The sequence below is a fragment of the Pseudopodoces humilis genome, chromosome 11 (assembly GCF_049639895.1).
Source record: "Pseudopodoces humilis isolate 2021_Gansu_Grassland_sample_001 chromosome 11, ASM4963989v1, whole genome shotgun sequence".
NCBI lineage: Eukaryota > Metazoa > Chordata > Aves > Passeriformes > Paridae > Pseudopodoces > Pseudopodoces humilis.
The window spans coordinates 3,929,172-3,952,138 of NC_142210.1; the positions used below are offsets into that span (position 1 = coordinate 3,929,172).

The following is a 22,967-nucleotide window of genomic DNA, read 5'->3' on the forward strand; positions in this document are numbered from 1 at the left end:
CTTATTTTAAGGCAGTGTTGTAGAAAAGTACATACAAGCCACACTCAGATTAACAGCAGAGGCACAAAGTTAGAAAAGGTTACCTTTGAATGTTAGCAATATCTGAGTACCTTGAAGGCACGTTTCAAATTTCCCCTGCACCTTTGGAAACACTTTTCTTAGAGAGATGGCATTTTGCAGGCAGTGCAGTCTTAAAATTAGCTGTGGCTTCTATGGTTTAACCCCAGCTCAGCCCCATGCTGCTGCTGGCTCCCAATTTGTGGGTTGAAGGAGAGATTTGGAAGGGTGAAAGTGGGAAAATTCATGGCTTGAGATGGTTTAAATAGGTGAATTAAAAGCCACACATGCATGCAAAGCAAAACAGGAATTAATTCCTTACTTCCCACTGGCAGGCAGGTGTTCAGCCATCCTCAGGAAAGCAGGATCCCATCATGGGTGACAGTGACTTGGGAGAACAAAGACCATCACTCCAAATGTCCTCCCTTCCTCCTTCTTCCCCCAGCTTTATATGCTGAGCACGAAGCCATATGGGATGGAATATCCTTGGGGTCAGTTGGGATCAGCTGTCCTGGCTGTGCCCCCTCCCAAGTCCTTGCTCCTTTCCCAGCCCCTCCCTGCTAGAGCTGTGTGTGGAGCAGAAAAGGCCTTGCCTCTGGCTGAGCTTTGCTGGGCAATAAGGAAAACAGCCCTGGGTTATCAACACATTCCCAGCTCAAACAGAGATCTCAGCCTGGTACCAGCTACTGTGAAGAAAATTAACCTCAGCCCAAATTAGCACACACATCCTTTCCCTCTTCCCTTCCTCGGGGAGTATTGACCACCCTTTCCCATCTTCAGCAGTTGAAGAGGGTTCTGAGTTTTCCCAGTGTAGACACATTTTTCCTCATTTCTGTTCCAATGAGCAGGCAGGAGCAGGGACCTGGACATTTGGCTTTTTCCTGGTGATGCCTAGTGCAGTTGGACAGACAAAAATGCTTCTCTCTCATCCTGGTGTGTCATATTTTTTACTTTTTTAATTTATTTTTTTATTTCCTTTAATTTACCTTATTCTTCCCCCACTTGCCTTTAGTAGACTAATATTTTTGAGACCAGGTTGGGTGGGGCTTGGAGCAGCCTGGGATAGTGGAAGGTGTCCTTACCCACAGTAGGTGGGGGGGACTGGATGATCTTTTAGGTGCTTTCCCACCCAAACCATCCTGGGATTCTGTGATTCTTCCACTGATGATTGCTCCTGACAGAGATTTCTTGTACAAACCAGATGTCCAGAAAGAGAAAACCACTTCTGACAGGGTGGCTCACCTCCTCCAGATTGTTTCTGTGACACTTTCTTTCTGCCCTTCTGCCCATTTTCCCCCCCCTTTTTTTTTTTTTTTAATTGCTTCACTGTAGCTATTAGTAGTGGTAGAATGTCATCACCCTCAATAAAACAGAACCTGTGTATCCAACCCATTCAGTAAATAGAGAATGTTGTAATTGGAAGGATGGCAATTGCATGCTTAATTTCTATTAAACATATTTTTTTCTTTTACATTTGTAAATACTGTCTTTGACTTTAAAAGATAATAGGAATATGGTTTCTATACTTTGCACATGTAGTAACGGTAAACAAAATTAGTTATATTTTTGGTGTAGCACATTAGTTATTGCTCCAGCAAGAACCTGAATTAACTTATTTTATTTCTATGGTTTATTAAAAATAAAAGATGTATGTTTTGTAGATGGTGTATTGGTGCTGGTGCAGTTAATTCCTGACACTCAGACACTCAAAATACAATGTTTTCTGCCTTCCTGTGAGTAGTAGAATACTTGCTGTGAGGTGAGTGCAGGATTCAACATGACACATATTTCCTGTGTTCACGTCTGTGGTTTGTTTGTCTGTACATACATAAATCAGGAAAGAAGTAGAAAATTTAATAGATTGATATTTACATTTACTGTTATCCCTCACATCCTTTCACTCAACTAAGCTCTTGTTAGTTTAGTTGTCCGTGAATTTAAATTCTTTAAATTGTGTGTAAATTAGAAAAACTCTTAACTTGACACTTCATCTTTAAAGTTCTATATTAATCACTAGGTTTAAATGCTCTGTAAATCACCTGACACTTGACAGCATTTATTTTGAGTTCATTGCCATGGGAATTTTGTATCAATACAAAACCAATATTTATCTATCTGGATGGCTGTAAGGAACCTCTACACTAACACCTATTGCACTGATGACAGTTTTTGCTGGAAATACTGATATTACTGTGTTGTCCATTGACCTGGGGAAGATTAAGTAGATTTATCTGCTTAATGGCTGAACAAAATTAGAGCAGATTGTTTTGGGGCTGGGCTGTGCAGTTAAGCCTGCAGGCAGCATCTGAGGGCAATTTCTGTAGCTGCTTCTCTTTGTACTTGTCCGTGGTACAGGCAGAGCTGCCTGGCTCTGCTCCCAGCTCCTCCACACCAGGCTCAGCCTTCTCTGGTGGGTACAGACAGGTTGTGTGCAAGTGAACACTCTTAAAATTGGCTGGTATCTTACTTTTTTTTTTTTTTCCTAAGATGTGCTATGCTTTGGATCATATCTAATGGTACACAAAATAACAGTCAGTGGTTCTACATCAGTTACACCAGACAGTTCATGAGGAATTTTTAGTACTATAGAGCTCAAATTTTCTAGTTGCCATTTTTTGTTTTTGCCTTCCTTCCCTTCCAACCCTCCTTCCCAACCTCAGCACCCTCTTTAAAAGACAAAGCCCTGCTTTCATTCTTAATGTCGCTGTATTCAGAAGAATTATAGCAGGAATTAGTGTGGGTGGGAGTTGCACACAGTGCTCTCAGAGTGTAACTCAGGAAGCCCTGGCCAAAAGTAGGATTTATGATCTACCTCTTTTGTCTTGTATATATTTAATAAATAGGAACCATGGTACTCCAGCTTTTTTGACGTAGTTAAGGAATCTGTGGTGGAAATGGAAACAACAGTTAAAGTTAATATTAAAAGCACTTACTCCAGTGTTACTCATTTCAGTGAAGGGAAGAAAAATCTGCTTTACCAGTTGAAGCTCTTAGGCATAACTAGTACACATAGCAATAACTCTGGTAGAAATGCAGCTACAAGACTCTAAGGTTTGGCATTTCTGTTTCCATTTGAAATCAGGTTTTTGTGCCTCTTATGTTCTTCCCTTTATATGCCATGGTCACAGAATACTGACCTTTGGATAAGGGTGGATTACAGACTGAGCTTGTAAAGTCAGGAATGTCACTGAATCCCTGCCTTCTGCAGCTGGCAAAATAAATTTGTGATTTCCTGCTGTAGTGTTTTAGATTGTTTTCCCCTCCAGAATGAACAAGGCAACAGAATGTTGTTGTCAAACATGTGTGCATTCAGGTTTACTTTCTCAGGGCATTTTGTGTACATGTGTATTTTACACTAAAGAGAATTTTAGTAAGTATAAAAGAAGCATTGCTTTTTCTAGCAACTTCAATTTTTAAAATGGTAGCATATGAAATAAGTTTCATAATTGTATTCTGAATTGTAGAGACAGTTCCTACTTGGAGTTAATTTGTATCATCCCTAGTTCTGTTAAATTCAAATGGAATAATCATTAACTTCAATATTCTCTATTTGTATTTAAAAAAAAAATCTATATGGTGCTAAACAATTGTTTAACACATTACTCTAGGTAGGTAGAAGGAGGTATTTTTAAGGAGTATGACTAGAAAAGCCAATTGAGGAAGCAGGATAATTTATTTATTACCTATGTTGTGGTTGGCACTGTGTAGTACACAAAAATAGGTAATGCTAAAAATAGTTTGTCATCTGTTTTACTAAAATGAAATGCAGGTTTATGGAAGGCAGGCCATTATCTTTTTGAAAAGAAAGGCTTGTAAAATTTGCTTAGTCTGTGTGTGCAGGAATCTAATCCAGTTTCAACACTGGCTGTTTGTAAATAGAATAATAATTTTTTAGCATCTGTGTCATCCTTGTATCATTACATTTATCCTGGTGAACTTGCACATGAAAGTAATTTGTTATTTATTATTTCTAGTCATTGTCAATACTGTTGTAGGGGGTCAGTTTATCCAGCTGTGGCTGATGCAGCCTCACTGCTCTGAATGCCCCAGCAGGTCCTGTGCTGCTGGTGTTTCACAGAATTCCATCGTGGTTTGGGATGGAAGGGACCTTAATCTTGCTTTGACCTGCTGCCATGGGCAGGGACACCTTCCTCTATCCCAGGCTGCTCCAAGCCCTGCCCAACCTGGCCTTGAACACTTCCAGGGATGGGGCAGCCGCAACTCCTCTGGGTAATCTGTGCCAGGGCCTCAGCACACTCACAGGGAAGAATTTCTCCTAATGTAATCTTAATCTCATCCCTTTTAGTTTAAAACCATTCTCCCATGTCCTATCACCTTCTATCCATATAAAAAGTCCCTCTCCCTCTTTTTAAAAAGCCCTTGCTAAGAACTGAAAGGCCACAATGAGGTCTCCCCACAGCCTTCTCCTCTCCCAGCCTGTCTCCAGAGCAGAGGGACACCAGCCCTTGGAGCATCTCTGCTGTCCTCTGGTCTTGACTCATCTTGTAGAGTGTCCACTTATGCTGGGGACCTCAGATCTGGAGGCAGTCCTGCAGTGGAGTTTCCCTGTGGTTAGCATAGGAGAAGGTTCTCCTGCTTGTCCTGGTTCTCCTGGACCATATTATGCTTAAAACTGGGTAGCAGCATTTTCTTGCAAGTTGTTTGTAGCTCAGAGACCTACTTGGGTGACATGCTTATGTTTGTGATACTTTTCTGCTTTGTAGTGCAGCTGGGGCATGATCAGTAGCAATTGTTGGACTTGATCATCTTCAATGTCTTTTTCAGCCTTAATGATTTTATGGTTCTATGATTCTAAGAATTCCTTCATTTCCACAGCACCATTTGCTCGTTCTTGGAGGATCTTGTCAGGACCCATGAACTTACAGAGTGTTTTGACTTACAGGGAAAAACTTTTGTCAGTACAAGTACCCACTGAAAATGCACTACAATCTAATACACTCCCTCTGATGGAAAAAAAAAATCAAGGGGGATTGAAGAAATAAAAGGACTGTTTTCATGGAGGAGAGCAAAATGTTAGTGAGGGCTGAAACTGATAGGTGTGTGCCAGAGTCATGACTAATCTCTCTGTTGCTGTTTTGGACCTTGTGCACCCTTACAGAGCAGTTGCTCCTGTCTGTGTACAGCTTTCTCTTGTTTTTAGAGTAATTTTGACAGCAAATGAGATTTCATTTTAAAGATCCTTCTCTGGATTCCTTGGCAGGGAGGGAATTATCCAGCCAATGGCTGGTAGGGGAATGTGTTGCACCTAGTAATAGAGTAATAATTTTGTGGTCCCAAAACCTGACCTGAAAAGGGTCATTCTGTTGCAATATTTGCATTGTTTCTGTTTTGCTGGCTATGCAACTTCACCAGTTCTCACTCCTTATCTTAGTTAATGCTGATGTGTACACAAGCAAGCAGAAGGAGGAGCACTGGATTGAATTTGGATTTGTTCAACTTTATAGTTTCTCAACTGAAAAAACTCTGAGCTAATTAATATATCTTTCAGCATCTGTCTTGGGATGTGCTTGACACTGGCCATCAGCTGTGTCATTACAGAACTCTCAGTGTAACACATGACCTGTAGTGAAACCACCCAACTAGATGAGACAGAAAATTCTAATTTAGTGCTCAAGTTCAGACTTAAGTGTGTTAGCCATGTTGGCAGTGTTATAGAATCAGATTGTTCTTAAAACTTTGTTTTAATTCCTCATTATAGGAGTCAAACTCCTGCTGAATCTGACTTCCAAGTACTTGAAATTGCCCGGAAACTGGAGATGTATGGCATCAGATTCCACCTTGCCTCCGACCGTGAGGGCACCAAAATCAATCTGGCGGTTTCACACATGGGTGTGCTGGTGTTCCAGGTATGGCAGGGATGGCAGACTGTCTGTCCTTTAGCATGTCTTGGAGTAAGTCTCTCATTTTAACATCAGGTGTCTTGAAAATTTAATGTGTTCTGTGCTCAAGAAGTGTCATTTAAGCCCCCAGAGAATACTGTTTGGTGCAGCTTGTTCTTGTGCAGAGGGCAGAGCATCAAAACCAGGTGACAGTAAAGTAGAGGGGCTTTGTTTGAAGTTAGGTATGTGATCAGAGAAAAACATCAATTCATTTGGAACAGCCCTGGGACAGGTCTGTCATCCTGGAATTTTGGTTTTGTTCCTCTTCCTTTAATGTTCCAGTGGATTTTTGCTGGGATATTGTTGCTATTATTGTACAGGAATGCTGATTGATTGGAGTGATTGGACCAATTAGTGTTACTTTGTTTGTGGTATTAAAGAAGCGGCTCAGTGCTCAGCATCCTGTTTATGAATGCAATGATAGAGTTTTTCTCTCCCCAAAACACAGAGGCTGCTGATTTACTGAAGTATTTCTGTTTGGCTGCTCAGCTGTGTCTTACCTGTTCTTTGGTTACTTTGGGGCAGCTTCTTTTGGAGGTGGAGCAGCCCCTGCAGTCCTGCAATATCTCTCAGACTGCTCAGTGGCCTCTCTTGTTTAAGGGAATATTGTCAACAGAACTAAAAATCCAGCTGGATGTGTCCACATACACATCTATATACCCACAACAGAATTTTGTTTGAAACTTTTGCTAACATTTGATCATTCTCATTTTAATTCAGGGTAACACGAAAATCAATACCTTCAACTGGTCCAAGGTCCGTAAACTGAGCTTCAAGAGGAAAAGATTCCTTATTAAGCTCCACCCAGAGGTCTGTGTAACTTTTACTGTAATATAGACTGGTCTGTTGGAAAAAACACCTATGCTTCATTTTATTATGAATGTTTCTGGAGTTTGTGATTTTATAGAATAGGCTCAGCAGGCAGGCTTGGCTGCATCATTCAAGTGTAAATCTTCCCTTTCTCTCCCCACAAATTAGGATCTTTAGATTTTGTGTTTCAATATCAGCTTATCCTTGACACAAGCTTACACATGTACAAATATAAGACAGAACCAAGTATTTGGTGCACCCTTTCTCAGTACTTCTGCTTTGAAAAAGTTGCATCCACTTTCTTGATTCAAATGAGACTTGCTTGATACATCTCAGGTAGGAATAGGTGGCTGAAGCTAAATTTTTGTAGCTTAATTTTAAGGATGGTGTGATTACTCTTGCTTCATCTTTTCTCTACATCTTTATAGCACAAGTGTTATTTTTCATACTTAGCTAATTTACAGTAGATGTTTTTGATTGCAAATGTCATCAAAATCGTTGCTTGCACACTGACTAAATTGCATTCAGTTTTTATTAAAATAGAGGAAAAAAACAACTTTGCACATCATATAATTTCATGTATCAAGGGTACCTGAAACAGGACACACTGTTCATGTAGCAGTGTGTCTCACAAAGAGACCCTCAGAAATTTAATGTGATAACTGTACTCTGACATATGCAGTATTTTCCAGCTTTGTCTAGATTTCCAGGAGACAAGCATCAGAATTCCTAAAAAAAGGAATAGTATTTTAAAACAGCTACTAATTCTTTGAACTTTCTAAAGGTGGGTTATATTGAGCATGTTTCTAAATTCAAGTGATTTTTAAACACTTTCACAGTTTCAAGGTAAGCAAGCATTTTTGACAGCTATTAAATATTTTTTAACTGCATTCAGAATCACTCCCATTGTTTTAAGGCAGATGAGAAGTGATTTAGCAAAATCCTGCATCTTGCTGGAGTTCAGCTGTTTTGTTGGCGCACATTTGTGCCTTCCTATTCTCTTTACTGTCATTTTAGGAGCCACTGAACTTCTATGTTTTTTCCCCAGGGCCCATATCAAGATACATTGGAGTTTCTTTTGGGAAGTAGGGATGAGTGTAAAAACTTCTGGAAAATCTGTGTTGAGTATCACACGTTCTTTAGGCTCTTTGACCAGCCAAAGCCAAAGGCTAAAGCAGTGTTCTTCACCAGAGGCTCATCCTTCAGATACAGGTAGGGAGAAACAGAGCACACTTATTATGTCTTAGAAAATCAGATAAAAAGGAAGAAGTATGCTAAAGACATTCCATCTCTGATGCTCATCCCCTGTGTTTGATAACCTTTGTACTTCTGTGGGTTCACAGTGGGCGAACACAGAAGCAACTAGTGGATTATATTAAGGACAGTGGGATGAAGAGAACCCCATATGAAAGGTAAGATGAAATAGCTTTGTAAGGCAAAACATAGCTGAGACTTTCACAGTGTCCTTATTGCCTAAATTTCAGTGTTTTAATGCTGCTTGGAGGCAGGCTCATTCTCAGGTACCAAAGGTAGCTAAACTAAAACGTTTAGCTAAAAAATAAAAGTATTATTTTGTGATGCTATAAGAAGCTTAGGAAAGTTTTGGTACCATGTTTTGATGCCTGTGGACAATGTGTGGCTTAGCTGTCTGAAAGTTCAGCACGTACTGAAGATTCCATGATGTCAGTGAGGACCTGTCTGTGCCACTGTAGCTGTGCCATCAGCAGAGCACATAATGGAACTTGGGATCTGCAAGTTTGAAACTGTGACCTTAAATACTCAATTGTTTCTAAACATATAAATAGATGAATTAAGAATATGTGTTTTCATTATAAAATTGTTTTTTCCTTACTTGACTCCAAAGCTGACCAGTCTACGTGTGGGAAACTCCACCTACTCCAAATCCTAATCCAAATGATGTGTGGGAAACTCTTACTCCTAATCCAAAAGATTATAGGGATTTAATAGGAATTTTAAAATTTTTGCATTAATCTATTATTCATTTTATTAATGTCTCAGACTCCAGTTGAGCTCCTTTTCTATTTGAAAATTTGATTTTCTATTTAATTATTGACATGGAATTAATCTAACCATGAGCGTAATGAAGGATACCACTTTTTGGGGTCTAACATACAAAATTTTATATGGTTGAGTGAATTTATAAAATTGTTGTGGATTAGCTCATTTTGGTTCTGAAACCATTCTTCTGTTGATGTTTATCATAATGATGCAGTTAAACTAAAATGTGCTGTTTAATATTCAGTTAGTATTCAGCCCCAAGTTGTTCTTAAAGTCTCCTTCAGTGGTACCAAGAAGCCCCCACCAGCCAGGTGGGGGTCAGTCTCTACTCCCAGGTAACAAGTGACAGGACAAGAGGAAACAGCTTCAGGTTGTGCCATGAGAAGTTTAGGTTGGACACTGGGAAAAATTTCTTCGCTCTAAGGGTGGTCAGGCACTGGCACAGGCTGCCCAGGGAAGTGTTGGAGTCATATCCCTGGAGGTGGTCAAAAAACATGGAGATAAAGCACTTGGGGACATGGGTTAGTGTTGGGGGAACAGTTAGGCTTGATGATCTTAGAGGCCTTTTCCAGTCTTAATGATTCTCTGATTCTGTGAATGATCTGGATCTTTATTCCATTTTTGTACATTTCTTACTCATGCATCATTTAATTTATAACTCTTTTGACCTTTTAAAACTCAAACTAGTTATTAACAAAACCTGATAAAATAGAGCTTGAGATGTTTCTATTGGCTACTGGCACAGCCATAAGTGGTGGGGGAAGGAATGAGGCTGATGCATGTCTTGGATGCTGACAGGCTGCTCTGTTCCACAGGAGGCACAGCAAGGTCAGAGCATCCACTCGCACCTCGAACACAGATGTGCCAAAGCAGGTCAGTTCTGCAGCACTCTCGGTGTTGTGGTCAGGGGCATGGACAAACAGCTTTCTGAGCTGATAGTGGAGGAGTCAACTCACCAGAATTGCTGCCACTGTTTGCTCTTTGTGTGGCTGCACAATTTTTTTCATTGATGTTACTGATTTGATAGTTGTAGTCAGTGGAGTGTGAAGTAATATTTAACTCAAAGTTCCACTGAATCGAAAAGGAAGTGTTGGACTTTCTAGGATGTTGTTATTTCAGAGGATTAGTTTATCTCCAGGTACTCCCTGACTGCTCTCTGGCAGTCTCAGAGCTGTTGTAAGATGCCTTCTGCAGGACGGGGCAAGAAACAATCCTTTCACTGAATGCTCTTGTGTTACAAGGGAGAGGTTAAGGAAGCATCACAGAATTTCACTGTCATTTTGGTTTTTTTCTTTGTGGATGGTTGTACAGCTATAAAATACACAGAATTAAATCAGAATTAAAGGAAAAAGCCTCTGCCTTTTACATGGGCTGCTGGATCAGGTTCTGTACAGTGTCTGCTGTAAAGTGAGCTCCTGTGAAGCGTATACTCCTTCTGCATATGGATGTAACAGGATGTTACATTTGTTTTCATGTATTCCACAAACCTTTTTATCTGCTGTGTTTCTGCTTTTTTTTCCCCTTTTAGAGTGTCCCATTCACTGAGGGCTTGAGAACTCCAGGGTCTCCTGCCTCAACAGCTGCCCCTTTCCACTCGGTTCACTCTTTGGCCAGTCCTGCTTCTATTCTGCCCATGTTTGCTGAACCCAGCCCTTCCTCCTTGGACCCCCGAGCAGCGTACACGAGGATTCCAGACAAAAGCACTGCAGCACCAGTGGAAGAAGCGGGGAGGAAGCTGATGCAGCAGCCTGGATCTCCTGTGCTCCAAGGTGTTGGGTTTGGTAGTGTTGCAGAAAACTGTGACCCGTCTTGTCCTGTTGTTGAAAGTGGTTGCGGTGTAGATGTAGACGTAGAGAGGAGTAGTAAGGAGAGCAGGGTTGCTGGTTGTAAAAATGACAATGATGAGGATGACTTTACCACAGGTGTATTCATTGCTGAAAAAGAGCAGCAGCATGGCAGCCGAGGTGCCCCTCTTTTCACACTGACAAATTCCCCATTGCAGGTGTCAGAGGAGTTCATTGATGATGACCCAGCAGAAATGTCCTTTTTTGCTGGGGGCTCTGAGGCATTTTCCTACGTGTACAGTGGGTTAGAATTAAAGGGTTCTGAGTTTTCTAAGTGTCTGTCAGAGTCAGCTGGTTTAACTGCACATGCCCTCCAGCAAAACACAGTCTCTGCTCAGTCGAGCCCTGACAGGTACTCAACCGAGGCCGTGGATATGAACATGGAAGAGTTTGAATTTGAAGAAGGGAGCGATTTCAATGGCAATGAGAGGCCATCAGATACCTCAGAGCTGTTTGAGGTGAAGGCCCAAGCCAGCAGAATGCAAAGCCTCCTGAGCCCCTCGGAAACGAGCTCCCTCATCAACAACCGCTCCGAGAGCAGCTCCCTCAACAACCTGCCGCTGAACGGGACCTCCTCGCTCCACACCTACGGCTCTGCCAACCATTCCGAGGCCAGCTCCATGCTGAACTTCCCCGCCTACTCCGTGCGCTCCGAGTCCAGCTCAGCCTTCCAGTTCACGGACATTATCGACCAGCTGGAGCAGCTGAGCTGTCCACCCACCACCACAGAAGACTCCAGCAGCACCGACACCGACTCCTGGGACTCGGAAACAGCTGCGCCTCCAGATGTGAACCTTTTCTTTAGTAACCCCTTTGCTCAAACCACGGGTGACAGCTATGCCTTTGACTTTCAGAATAATTTAAAAAATCTCACGCAAGAAGACTGGACAGAGAAGACACAGATCAATTGATTAGTCTTGATTTTTGTGATGGATCCCTCTGTGCTTTTCAGGCTTGGAAGTCAATGGGGTGTGATATGAGTCAATCCAGTGGCTGGATTTGAAATCAGATAACAGTTGATTTTTAAATTTTTTTTAAATTTGTGTGCCTCTTCAGTGTCCCTCAAAGCATCCAAGTTTGGATGCTGTGTTTCTGCATCACACTACGTCAAGAATGGGTTATAATAGGCTACAATGTTGGAAAATACTACATTTGGGAAAAAAACCACTGATTTCAGGGAATTGTAAGTATCAACTGGTCATGCAGACATCACAACTTACAGTCTACTGAAGGATTTCTTCAGCTGTAAATATATCTGTAAGAGTCTCATATAATACGCTGTTCCTCCAAAATCCAAATAAAACAGTCACTTTTGCACATGCTTGTTAACCAGCAGCTGCATCCACTAAATTGCCTGTTTTCCTGTGGTGTAGCAAGATCCTCATTTTGGGTTTCTTTTGGTTTCCATAATCAAAAAAAAACCTGAACAATCTTCAAATCATCTCTGAAGGACAGTTTTAAAATACCAACCTATGCAAAGGTTCAACCTTCAAAACATCTGTGGTATGCTTTGAAGAATAAATTGCCTATACCTACCTTGGAAGGTAGTTTGGAAGAGGGAATGTGTATACAACCAAATGGAAATAGCAGTTTCCAAACTTCTTGTGAAGACAAGCTTATTTGCTGACTTCCAGGTGTCTTCAGCAGTCCAGCAGCAAACATTTTGCAGCACTTTGGAGATACACAGAGACTATAAAAGCACTTAATCCCCATCACATTTCCCTTCTTTCTCATTATTAATCATTCTGCATAAAAATCCTCACAAATTAATTCAGAAAAGTGTCCTGTATCTGTGGAGAACAGCGGGTGGTAAACCTGGTGTTGCCTTTAACTTTTCCTTTAAAATATGGACTGTATTCAGAAAAATACTGTAATTTTTCTGAGAAATTAGGTTGTTAGGAGAGGTAAATACTATAGACAACAGTCAGAGCTTCAGGGCTTTTGTAAATTCTTTTAGACAGAGAACTTTGATGTGAGGCTTGAGCTGTAAGTTTGGAAGTGTAATGGAAAGACAATCGAATTGTTGCTTAACTGGTCACATTTAATTTAGCAACATTTATTGAAGTGAAACAACAAAAGTTGTGAAATGACCTTCCCAACTGCCATGGATTGTGGGGGTGAAATTCTGTGCTTGTAAGAACACTTTTTACACTATACACAAGCAAGAATGGGAAATCCATAGCACCTGACCCAAATCTCGTGATGGAAAGCATCATCTCCTTCAGCCACTTGGTTCTGGGGTTCCCTTCTGCCTGGTTTTCGGTCCTGTGCAGAGAGAGTGCAGTACTAATACAGCTGATGCCTCCAAAATAAGCAGCTTAGTTACAAGCATAACTTTATGGTCAATATTATTGCTACCACTTTAAAAATGGTCTTTATATATCATTAAAGACCTTCACTGTTTACTCAGACATTTAAAAATATACTATTATTTCTCAAAATTCTGATCACTAAAACTTTGATGGAATACTTTTCAACATGAGGCAGAACTCGAGGAGATAAAACCTCCTTTAGTCACCCATTTCTTCCAGGTTAGTTTTACCAAGGTGTAACTATTCTGCACAGTGCTTGCTTTTATCTTGTGCTTGAGTGGAATGTGTGTTGTCCCATGGGAAGCCTGTCCCCCTTTGCCAGCAGCACAGAAAGACAAAGCACACTGAGAACAAAGTATTAGCTCAGACCTCCAGTAATGCACTACCAGGTGCTTTTTTTTTTTTGCTATATGTTACCTCTGTTTGATTTCTTTCCTGTTGAATGTGTGTTTTGGCTCTTTGTGGGACTTTATTCAGGGCTGTGGAGATGATGTTGTGGGTATGTGGTGTGACATTTTGAAACAGGACTTGGAGGAGGTCTGCAGTGGTGTAGAGAGCCTTTAAGTATGTTTTTAGGTGATTTGTCTGATTTCTTCCCAGAATGAACTACATTATGTAACCTAAGGAAGATAAAGAAAATCAGCAAAAAGAAAGAATTCTGTCTGCAAATTCTATAACAGGTGGTAGCATCAGGGACAAGTATATAGCTAAAGATGTAGAGAAAGGCTGTTGATATCTTTGATCTTCTAAAAAAAGAATCAGGATTCAGCTATTACATATAACTGTGTCTGCCTCTTGTTCATGTCCTGTGCCCCAGTCACAAGCATCTTTGATCTTCTAAAAAAAGAATCAGGATTCAGCTATTACATATAACTGTGTCTGCCTCTTGTTCATGTCCTGTGCCCCAGTCACAAGCATTCCTTTAAATGTGTTAGAATAGGGAATAAATCCATCTAAACTCCCTTAGTTTTCAAAAGACCTTGGGAAAAATCTGCCTTTTTGCTGTATTTTCAATGTACAGGCTTGCCAATTTGCCTTCTTGCATCATAGTTAATTTGAAAAGGCATCTCCAATGTTTTTCTTCCTTTTAGATTTTAAACGGTGCAGGTCTTTATTGGCAGTTCTAACTCTCAGGGATTCTTTTTTTTTTCCAAAGAAAACAATAAGATTTCTAACATAGTGCCCCTTTTGTTTTCCAAAGGAATGGTAGTGACTAGGATTTCAATCTTCTATCTTAGGGCAAGCTGTGTGGATCTACAGGTGAGGAAGAGTTGAGAGAAGTTTTGACCCTGGTACAGATCTGTTTAGATGAAGGTTTTAGGTACAGAATGAGAGTTCAGAGCTGCTGCTGTGCCTCTGTTAGTTCTATGTGCTCTGGCTGACTGATAGCATAGAGCTGTCATGGTTTCCTCCTGTGCTTCACTTGATTTCCAAAGCCATATGGCCTCTGATGATATCTTTGCCTGCTGAGCTGTGCTGTTTTGTTCAAGGTTTCCCAGACAGACAGAAAAGAGCAGAAAAATTGGTTCATAAGCAGAGCTTTTATTATAGCAAGAAAGCTGTGAGCAAAGGTTCTTCATCATTTCCTTCAGAGACATAAGTTCAGATTCACTTCCCAGCGGAGATGGAGAGAAAATCAGCTGCCCTCAAGGGAGCGTGGCAGCTCAGACCTTCTCAGGAAGCTCGAGTACCATGTGTGGGTTATTTCAGTGCAGTGGAGCTGTCCTCTTCTCCCCAGGCTGTCTCCTGAGGTGGTAGAAGATGAGACAAGGAATGTCTTTCCCTGCTCTGTCGCCTTCATTTACTTCTGTGTAGCATGAGGGGAGTGATGAACTGGAGAGCAGTGTGGAGTCCTGGCAGTGTCACTTAATCCAGTGTTATTCCCTGTGGTTTGTTTTATTTTCTTGTTACGGTGCTGATACTAAAACTTAGTTCCTGGTACTGATTTCAGTTTATTTCCTGAGAAATAGGAAAAAAAAAGCTTTCCTTTCATGAGGGTGAGTGGTGAGCTGGCAGTGTGAGAGGCAGGAGCCTTGCAGACCCTAGGCACTGACCTCTGCCGTGGGAACCACGAGGGCATGGAAAACAACAGAAATTACTTAGGAAAAATGACCAGATCAAGAAGATCTTTGTCAAGTATCACATGCAAGAAAGCAGCATTTGAGGAGCTGTGGTAGAGCAGATAAAACCTAGATGTAAACTTTGTGAGTCTGTGGCCAGCAAGCAGTCATCCCCCCGCCCCTCTGCAGGTACACCCTTGCACATTTGCTTTGTGCCTCCCAGCCCGTGGAGAGATGGGGACACACACAGGTATGAACATTTCTAACCAGTGCACTAAACTAACAGGTTTTAGTGCTGTGTTTTTCCATTAGGAGAACCACAGGGCTTTCCAGGTGTGCTTTACACAGTGCACCCAGCAGCTGTTGCAGCGCTGGCTCAGCAAAGGGAGTGTGCCAGGAATCCACAGAGAAGCAGGACTCCTTTCCATCCTTCCACGTCTCTCTGTTCAGTTTTAGCAAACACAGGCAGCTGTAGGATGCATGCCAGTATTAGTGGCTTTTCCCAGTGAGTCAGGCTGCTGGGCTTAGCTCTCTGTGGTACTCAGCTGAATGTTGCAGTGTGACTGAAAGAAAGCAAAATGGGTTTTGAGTGAGCAATTTAATCCCCACCTGTACTTCTCTGTGTGTACTTACAGCCCTTCTGATGCTTAAACACGTTTATTAAATGGAAAGTGCTACATCAGAGCATTTTTGTTTGTCATCTATGCAGTTAATGAAACTTAATTTGCACAAAACATGGGTCATGGAATATTCTCTGACCTATCCACCACCTGGTTAAGCTTTGTTAAGTTTACTAACCTGTGTTATCTATTTTGCATAGACTTTGTAATTTTAAAGTATTCATTAGTAAAGTAATACATGCTGTATATTCCCAGAACTTGCCATATTTTATCTTAGGGTGGAATAGGGCAATATATCAATCTACCCTCAACTTTCACTTTAATTTCCAGTAAATTTCAGAGTTGCTGAATAATCTGGATAATACCAAGTATTGATCTCCTTTTTCCTGTGCTTATTTGTATTGTGGTCATAGGTGATTTTGTTTAAGGGATTTTTATTTTGGTGTTTTTGGTGGCTTGGTTATGGTATTGGGTGTTTTTATTTGGTGGTGGTAGATTTTGTCTAGTTGCAAGTCTTGGTAGGAGTAAGATTTTGTGAAGACACTCTTAAAAGTTGTTATAATTTTACGGTTATTTTGGTGCAAACCTGTCGGTAAGTCATTCCCATTATTGTCATTTTACAAAACGTTCTAAGCCATAATTACTCACTACTGAATGAGTGTAATCACAGGTCTCAACATAGTCCTTTAGCTGTCATTGCCTGTCATTTTTAGGGACTCTTACACCTCACTTGTCACAAGGGCTGTGTGTATATGTATGGCTGTACATATACATTCTCTGTCTGAAGATGGGGAGACTTCACATTTCCAAACGCAATCAATAAGTACTCTTAATTAATTACCTTCCCATGGGCTCCCATAGGATTGTCCCAATGGGTGAGCTGGAAGTTTGCAAGTTCAAATTTGGAACATGATTAATTGAACCTGGTCTGTGGGAAGGTTTCCTGTGCATTTTCAAAAGTCATAATGTTCTGCAGTTGCTCGAATGCCAGATTTCCTGTTTATCGGTACATACAGGGGTACGTGTGCCTTGGTTAGAGGGACTCCCCAGTTCCATAGGTGCTACTCTTGCCAGGAAAAGATTACATTCAAACAAAGAGAGCTGGAATTTTTTAATTGATCTCTTGAACTTTTATCTTTTATATGGTAAATGTTTATTGAATTCTATGTTGGGGTTTTGAGTATCTTTGTGTCTGTTCAGATTGCCAATTATGAACCTACAGATTTGTACTAATTCATAATTTTAATTGTTTATGCAATAAAACAAGGAAAACTTTGATATAAATGACAACATGGGCTTTTTAGCTTTATTTTCATTACCCTTACCTTTGAAATAGAATAAATACTTGTTCTCCTAGCCAAGGCATCTTATCTGTTTTATTCCCAGCTTTCTCCACACAGTTTTCCCCCCTGTAGCACTTAGTTGAAAATAGAGCACAGTAGGCAAACACTGGTGTGTGGGTTCCAAATTCCTGGTTTGTGCAGATCATTTGCTTGGGATACAAACAGGACTAGAAGCTCAGATTTCTTTGTAGGAATTATATTTATTGTGGAGACCTTTTCTTTTAGACTGGATATATCCCTTGAACTCTCTTTCCTGTATATCTGATTCCATTGGAAGATTGTCCTTTTCTGCAAACATAGCACGTGAAGGCGATTGCATGTTTTCTAGCTGGCAGGTTCTCCTTCAGGTGTCTGTGGCCAATGTTTAGGTAGATCCTTTTCCCTGCAAACAGGGCTTTTACAAGGTGGAAAGGTGGCAAAAGAAGGGTGGTTGGTTTGGATTGTTTCAGCTGTTTTATGGGCATCACCATAAAACCGGGGCCAACCTTAGGATTCTGGTAGGTTGGAGATGTGACTTCACAGGTCCACGGCACTGGGGCACACACCAAGTGCTGTAAATGTGCTTTAATTTTCACTTTTTTTTTTGAAGATAAAAAGAGACCTTTAAATTTAAAGTCTCTTGCATAGGTTCTTTAGGTTGTTAGATAATTTTCGAGATTCTCTTATCTCCCAACTATTTCTCATCTTTTTAAATGGAAGATTTTTGCAGAGGGGAAAATCTGCTAGTTGTCATGTTTTGAAATAGGGAAAATATCCAGGATTTTACTTGTAGTACATCAGTTTGCTCATGACTTCACTCTACTGTGTATTTTCACTCTAGAAATAACCATTTGGTCTGTGCATGTGATGGGTTCAGCAGGGCATTGGGTGGAAGGAAGGCTCAGAGCAGGCTCCCATTGTCCTCTAGTCAGTCTCTGCAGGGCTTTAGCCTGAAAATCATCTCAGCTTTTGAAGCAGTCATAATAGCAATGATATAATAATAAAGTTGTATCTAAAGGTTTTCTGTGACATGCAATAGACACTCCATTTGATAAGGAGCTGTTGCTGACATTTGACCCTCACATAGCTTTTGTTCATCCCATAATGTTCAGTATTATTGAAGTACTATTTTAGTAGTCTGAATTATTTAAAGCATCCAGGCATCAAGCTTACAGAACCTGTATTTTTTGTTTTGGCCAGCCTGTACACTCAAATCTGGCTTTCTGTGTATGAATTGAATTTAGATTGAAGAATGGAAATACCTGCTGAAAAAATAACTGGGAAGTGATGCCAAAAGCTTTTTATCTTATTATTCTGCTTGTTACTCAGTGAAAATTAAATGGAGCCTGCTTCTACATGACCAGTATTACACAGTAGCTGTGGAGGATATCCTCAGCATTCTCACCAGATTCTGTAGCTGTGCTCTTCCATACTACAGAGCTTTTGGAATGTTTTATTGATTAGTTTTTATTTTTTATTTCTATTAGGTGTATGCTGGTCTTTATGAAACTGTGGGTTTATTTGCTTAAGGATACATTTCTAACTGTGTGGTGTGACTAAGAAGTATTAGTATACTTGAAGGTCTTTGAGTATGTGGAATATTATACCAAGCTGATGCATTTTTGGATGTTGCCTTAAGTGCATTTGTGTGTGATGTGGAGGCAGAAATTTCTTGTGTACGGGATGCAGCCATGTCTGACTGTCTGGGCTACAGCATTGAATCCCAACGTCATTGCATGGAGGCCTGGCTTGTGCTTACAGCATTTACAGACAACAATTTTTCTGTAAATTTGGGATGCTTGTAGAGAACAAATTTCCACTTCATGCAGAATATTGAAACACAGAAATATCCCTCTGAAAGAATAATCCATTTTAATATAACTGGAGGATGCTGCCTGTGGGGAAGACCTTGCAGTACCAAGGTTTGATGTCAGAGGGAATCATTCACATTTTTTGATCTTCACATCAATATTTCTACCTAATTAGGAGTTTTCTACATTGAACAGCTGTTGAAATAGCTTCTCCCTTTGCCATCCTTCTCAGTGAGAATGAGGAATTGCTGTACATCCTACCTTCTTGCCCGGAGTCTTCCTGTGCTTCACTGGTGGAGAAAACTTGGGTTATGAGAATGAAAATTGCAGTCCTCACTTGTAATACCATCTGCCAAGACACCATCGCACTGAGCTTACATCAAGTATTTCATTAAGCAAATGTTAGCCAAAAAGCTAACTTGAGCTGCTCTGTGACTTCTTAGAGCCTCTTCTAGGAAAACAGACCGAAAAAAAGAAGGAAGTGACAGGACAAGAGGGAATGGCCTTAAGCTGAAGGAGGGAAGTTTTAGATGGAGTAAATTCTTCCTTGTGAGGGAGGGGAGGCCCTGGCACAGTTTGCCAACCAAAGCTGTGGCTGCCCCATCCCTGGAAGTGTTCAAGGCCAGGCTGGACAGGAATTGGAGCAGCCTGGTGTAGTGGAAGGTGTCCCTGGCCCTGACAGGGGGTGGGACTGGGCAGCCTTTAAGGTCCCTTTGCACTCAAACCATTCTATGATTCTGTGAATGTGCCTCTCATTTCCATTAGGCACTCTGGCTTTGGGGAGGGGTTCTTGCTTTCAGATTCAATGTTTGCAATTAATTTACTGGCCATCTTCTGTTGGGAGAGATAAAAGGTAGAACAACCCAATCAAAAAAGCAGGGTGGTTTATAGCAAGTTACATTTCATTTGCTTTCAGGCTGTCTGGAAGCAATTCAAGTTACAGATTCTGGAATTTGTTGCTACTTCATGTTAAATTCCAAGAACTTAAAGAAACTCCTCACCCCTGCAAACTCATTTGTTTGGAAGCTGTTTTTTCAGCATTCCTGGCATTTAAAAGCAAAGTTTAATCCTGTGCCTGGATAGGTGAAACAAATGCTTTTTTTAGTGTTGCTTTCCTGGAGTAATATTAAAAGCAATGTGAATGGACAAAATGCTCAGAGAGAAGCAAAAATCTGCTCCAGAAGTGGTGCTGGACTAGTGTACAAATAGTTAACTCAGCAGTCTGGATGATCTGAATCTCTTCCAGGTGACCGAGTGCAGCTCTGTTTAGCTTCCTGCGTTTGTCCATGTGGAATTACAGGCTGGGGCTGCCTCACCCTGGGTGTGCTTTCCAAGCCTGAACAGCTGGGAATCGAAAGCTCCCAACTCCTCCTGCAGCACCCACGATGGTGTGAGGAGATACTGGATATCTGTGAGGGCTGATATTTTTAAAGCACTATTTTTTATTTTTTTTTTTTTGCAGTGATTTCTAAATAGTCTGGGAAATGATGATTTGGCAGTTTGGGGTTGGCTGTCGATTTCCCCATTTTTCTTTAAGTGGGTGGTTTAGCATTTGTGACACAACAAATCCTGCTGGGGAGGCTTGGGAAGGTGTTTAAGTTGTATGTAGTTGCTTAAGTGCTGGTAGCTGTTTAGTTGACTGATAGGAAAAAATTCAATTATTTATGACAGGGAAGATCAGAAAAAAAATATGTGAGGTTAGGAGGAATTCTGTGGGTGTAGTTTATCTGTTACCTTCCTTTAGTCCAAAAAAGCTGAAAAGAGAAGGCTTAAATTTACTGTGATGTGTCAGAAATCTGGAAAGAGTCCACAAAAAAAATAAAATAAAATAAAAAAATAATAAGTTAAAATATATTTCTGAATATACTTCTAACATACTTTGTCTTCTGGAGTGGCAAATCATGGAATAATTTGTCCTAGCTTTTCCCTGTGTTGAAAAGTAACTCTTATATTGAAAGCAAAAATTAAAAGCTGTATTCCTGTCCCTGCAGTATAACCCTGTGTTGTGAACTGTGCTGCTACTCAGCAGCATTTTTTCCTTGACAATAAGCAATTTATCCTTCCCTTAGCTGTGGTTGTTGGTGTGTCTGTCCTTACTGCACTGCCCTGGGATGCAGGGAACACTCCCTGTACTGTGAGATACACACTGAAGCCTTTGGATTTGTATGCCTTTTTGCTCTTTCTCTTTTCTCTTTTTAAAAATAATTGAGATTGCAATGCTGGTTTGCTGTAACAGTGGATAATCACGTTATTTACACTATGTTTGAAATAATTTTCTCTCCTTTTCCACTCCATTTTCTCGTTGTCTTCCCACCCAGGCCTCCCTGTGGACCAGGCCCAGCTGTCCTCCCTTGTGCTGAAGAGTCCCCTAGGCTTGACCCCAGCCTTTCAGGTGAACCTGAATGCAGCCACTCAGGGCTCATCCCCTCTGCTGAGCCCCGTCCTCAGCGATGCTGGTGGGGCCAGGATAGAAGAGGATGACGAAATGAAAAGGAAGGTAAGATCATAGAGCTGGGCAATAATGGTGCCACGTGGGAGCTGTGCTGGGCACTGAAGGTGCCAGGTGAGGAGCTGTGCTTGCTGGGTGCTGAATGCCAATTGTGCTTTATTCTGTGGTGGCTGTGGTGAAACTCCAGTGCTGAAGGTTGGTTGGATGTTGTGGCAGGAGTCCCCAGTGCCCTCCTGGCATCTTGTGTCTTCTTGCCATGGCCACTGGGACCACCTCCCTGTGTTTTAGCAGGAGCAGTGTATCAGGCAACTGTGTTCAAAATCCACATTTTGTACCCCAGAATGGAAACGAGTTCAGGTTGGATATTTGGGAAAAGTTCTTCATCTTGAGGCTGATCCCTGGAGCAGTTCCCTAGGGCAGTGATCATGACACCAAGCCTAACAAAGATCAAGGAATATCTGGATGATGCCCCTAGTCATATTGTTTATTTTCAGGTGGGTCTGGGAGCAGTGGGGAGCTGGACCCAATGATCCTCAGAGATCCTGATTTGTTAATGTATAAGGTGTTTGTTTCCTGGGTTCCTTCCTTCCCGTGCAGTCTCTTCATGGTGTCATTGGTCCATCTCACCATATGTTGTTCCTGCAGGTCATGCTTTCTGATCATGACAGGACCTTTAGAAGGGTCCTGAGGTGTTCCCCTTGAACCCCTGAGCTCAGTGTGAATTCTCTCACATCCATTTCATCATTTTCATCAGCAGAGCTGCCAGTGCTGTTGAAGTTGTCCTCTCCATAGCTGACCCTTCTGTCTGGAGAGTGGTGGGCAGTGTTCTGGCCTTGCAGAAGCTTGAGTCTCACTTTCTGGAAAGAGTGGGACAAAAATGCCCCAGACTTTTTGCAAGTCCAGTGAGTCTCAAACCAGGAACAGCTTTGGGTCTTCAAAATGTGCTTATGTCTGGGTACTGCTCCATGCCTGGGCTGCTTTCTTTCTGCCTACCAGTGAGCACTGGTTGCTTTAACCAGGCACTCCCCCACATGATGTGGGGTTTTCCTCACCCCCATGTAGAGCTCAGGATTTGCTGCATTTCTTCCAGCAGGATAAAGAAGTCCACTCCAACAGTAGATTGTTTGTTCTGGAAGACTCTCTGCTCTCCTTTCCTTGCTTGCTGAGAGGTTTGTTGGCTCTGGTGCTTGAGAAGGATCCAGGATCTTCCATTAGAGTGCAAGGAAGGCTCCACTGTCCAAACTCCATTCCACACGGAGTCAGTAGCCACACTGTGATCTACTGTTTTCTGAACAGCCACAAAGAAGAAACCACTTTGTGTGGTTTTTGCTTCAGCACTTCTGCTTGCCCCATCCAGTGCTCTGGTTGTCCTACCTCTGTCAGGATCAGGATCCTCAAGTAAGGAGGTCACAGGCCCCTGCTCTTTGGTGTTTTTACCATGTTCTTGGGCATCTCCAGACACTTCTGTGATGCTGTTGAGAAACACCCATGGTGTAGACATGATCTAAGTGCCAGAGAGAGGAAGATTTAACCAGTGACTGGGAGCTGAGCTGCAGACAATCCTCCCAGCTGGCAGCTTCCATGTCTCATTTAGACTTTTTGAAGTGGAGTTTATAGCTTTGGCTGATCACTCTACTATTAGTTTCCATAGTTATTTTAAAAATAACTCTGTCATTTATCCGTATAGCTTGGAAATTATGAGCAGAGACTGTGTTAGCTGACTTAAACTTGAAGCCCAGCCCTTTCTGCCACATTCTGCAAGG

General features: G+C 41.4%; 1 protein-coding gene across 7 annotated transcripts in view; it reads left to right on the forward strand.

The window, feature by feature from the left end:
- FARP2 (FERM, ARH/RhoGEF and pleckstrin domain protein 2) overlaps positions 1-22,967 on the forward strand; it is a 79,220-nt gene that overhangs the window by 37,073 nt on the left and 19,180 nt on the right. For all 7 annotated transcript variants that reach the window (XM_088060811.1, XM_014258309.2, XM_014258311.2 and 4 more), the window contains exons 8-14: positions 5,777-5,924; positions 6,678-6,767; positions 7,816-7,979; positions 8,111-8,179; positions 9,602-9,659; positions 10,315-10,555; positions 21,074-21,252. In XM_088060811.1, coding sequence (XP_087916937.1) covers positions 5,777-5,924; positions 6,678-6,767; positions 7,816-7,979; positions 8,111-8,179; positions 9,602-9,659; positions 10,315-10,555; positions 21,074-21,252 — 949 coding nt within the window. The remainder of the gene's footprint in view (positions 1-5,776; positions 5,925-6,677; positions 6,768-7,815; positions 7,980-8,110; positions 8,180-9,601; positions 9,660-10,314; positions 10,556-21,073; positions 21,253-22,967) is intronic.